This window comes from Triticum dicoccoides, chromosome 3B (assembly GCF_002162155.2).
Source record: "Triticum dicoccoides isolate Atlit2015 ecotype Zavitan chromosome 3B, WEW_v2.0, whole genome shotgun sequence".
Classification (NCBI taxonomy): domain Eukaryota; kingdom Viridiplantae; phylum Streptophyta; class Magnoliopsida; order Poales; family Poaceae; genus Triticum; species Triticum dicoccoides.
Window position 1 is genome coordinate 819,684,086 of NC_041385.1, and position 1,953 is coordinate 819,686,038.

At 50.2% G+C, this 1,953-nt stretch overlaps 1 protein-coding gene across 1 annotated transcript; it reads right to left on the reverse strand.

The window, feature by feature from the left end:
• Window positions 1-418: 418 nt before the first annotated feature.
• On the reverse strand, window positions 419-1,150 carry LOC119282473 (probable calcium-binding protein CML31). Its single transcript, XM_037562698.1, has one exon. It carries the CDS (start codon window positions 1,038-1,040, stop codon window positions 582-584), a length of 459 nt encoding a protein of 152 aa, XP_037418595.1. The 5' UTR covers window positions 1,041-1,150; the 3' UTR covers window positions 419-581.
• Window positions 1,151-1,953: the final 803 nt, after the last annotated feature.

The following is a 1,953-nucleotide window of genomic DNA, read 5'->3' on the forward strand; positions in this document are numbered from 1 at the left end:
TGTGTGTGAGAGAGAGAGAGAGAGAGAGAGAGAGAGAGAGAGAGACGCGCAAGTTGCGCTTAGCCACTTATCTAATGTGGTGGTCAAAACCAGGCCACATGGAGAATTTTAGTGAAAACATGGTCCACACCACAATAAAACCACCTTAAGTGTTACATGGGACCAAAGGTATCCGGATTAAATAGTTGAGGGGCTAAGTTTTAGTGGTTTTAAAGTCGAGTGACGTTTCTAAACTTTGGTGAGAGTTCAAGAACATAAAATATACTTATCCCCTAAAGAAGCCTCTAAAGAGTTTGGAGCCGAGGATGACAAGTCAACCCCTACACATTCACCTTCTCTATTCATTGGGGCATCTGAAATCCTCAAGAAACCCACAATCCAATTCCAAGAGCACGGACAATCCGTCGAGGCCAAACGTATTCACATAGATCAATTACTGTTTGTGCATCACCATTAAAACTTTGTATTAGGACAGTATAACAATCGAATGAATGAATGAATGATTGAACGAACAAATGAGTGAAGTTAGTTATATGCAAGACGAAACTAGGAGTATATGGTTGGATCCTGGCGCTAGGTAGCTAGCTCATCATGATCTTGAACTCGTCGAAGCTGAGCACGCCATCACCGTCGAGGTCGAACCGGCAAATCATGGCGCGGCACTCGACGGCACCCTGCTCAGCGCCGAGCCTGCCGAGCATCCGCCCGAGGCTGGCCGGCGTGATGCACCCCTGCCCCTCCATCTCATACATCCCGAACGCCTCCCTCAGTGCCCGGATCCTCAGCTCATCGTCCTCCTCCCCCGCGTGGCCCGCCCAGGCCGCCTGCTGCGCCAGCTCGAGGAACTCAGCCTCGCACAGCAGGCCGTCCCCGTTCGCGTCCGCCGACGCCACCAGCGCCTCAGCCTCCTCCGCCGGCACGTCCTCGCCCAGAGTTGCCCGCATGCATCCCCGCAGCTCCGCCGCCGAGACCCGGCCGTCGCCGTTCTGGTCCAGCGACGCGAATAGCGCCCTCAGCTCGCCCGACTTTGTCGCAACCATTCTTGCCGGATGATCGGTCGATCGGTCGGGCTGACTAACCGGTGAACTAGACGCTGTTTGTGTTTGGTCGATCCTGCTTGTGCTTCCTAGATCCTCTGCTTTGCTACAGAGTTGTGCTTTGCTGCTGGATGATCTTGTGGGAGCGCGTGTGCATATATACTCGGGGAGCGACGCGGTCCATGGGAGCTTCATGGCATGCAGGGAGGAAGGAGAGATGCCGTCCGTGGTCATCGTGGACGTACATACATGCCGTGTGGCGGATCGGACGGGAGGTTTTTCTTTTTCTTCCGCGTAGTCAACGACGGCAGGTTAGTAGTCTTCTCCAGGAAATGGATGTGAAGCTTTCGTGGGGGCATAGGTGACTTTGGCGTGACGGCCGATCGAGATGGTTCTCATGGGAGGAGAAAAGCAGGGGAAGGCACCGGGAAAATCTGCTTCGGCGACTGATAAGTTCGATGTTGGCTACGCGTGCGGTCCGACTACGTCGGAGTCGCGCGTGTGTGCATTACTGCTTAGCTGGGAAACGGAAATAGTCCAAAATAAACATTTAGGGTCGCGCTAACTGCCACACGTGCGGAGAAAGGGAGACGCACCACACGTCTCTAATGTAAACAGATTGTCACGTCATCGCATGCATGCATGCAGGAATTTTTTTGGATTTTCAGTTTATAAAATGTTTTATCTCTTAAACGAAAAATCCGATTGAAAATCTGTTTTCACCATTAAATCCCTCGCGATGAGATCTTCAAAACTAGATCCCATGTTGATATGTTTTGATGAATTTTTTTTTAATAAAAGTTGTCATGTCTATTGCATATGAATTGCCATGATGTTTACACTGAAGTTGCCATGATATGTTTCAACTATTTTCTTCTACATTTAAAAGTAAATTTTGACATTTATAAAACGGGGA

Coding starts and splice junctions, on each gene's coding strand:
- LOC119282473 (XM_037562698.1), bottom strand. CDS start 1,040: ATGGTTGCGACAAAGTCGGGCGAGCTGAGGGCGCTATTCGCGTCGCTG.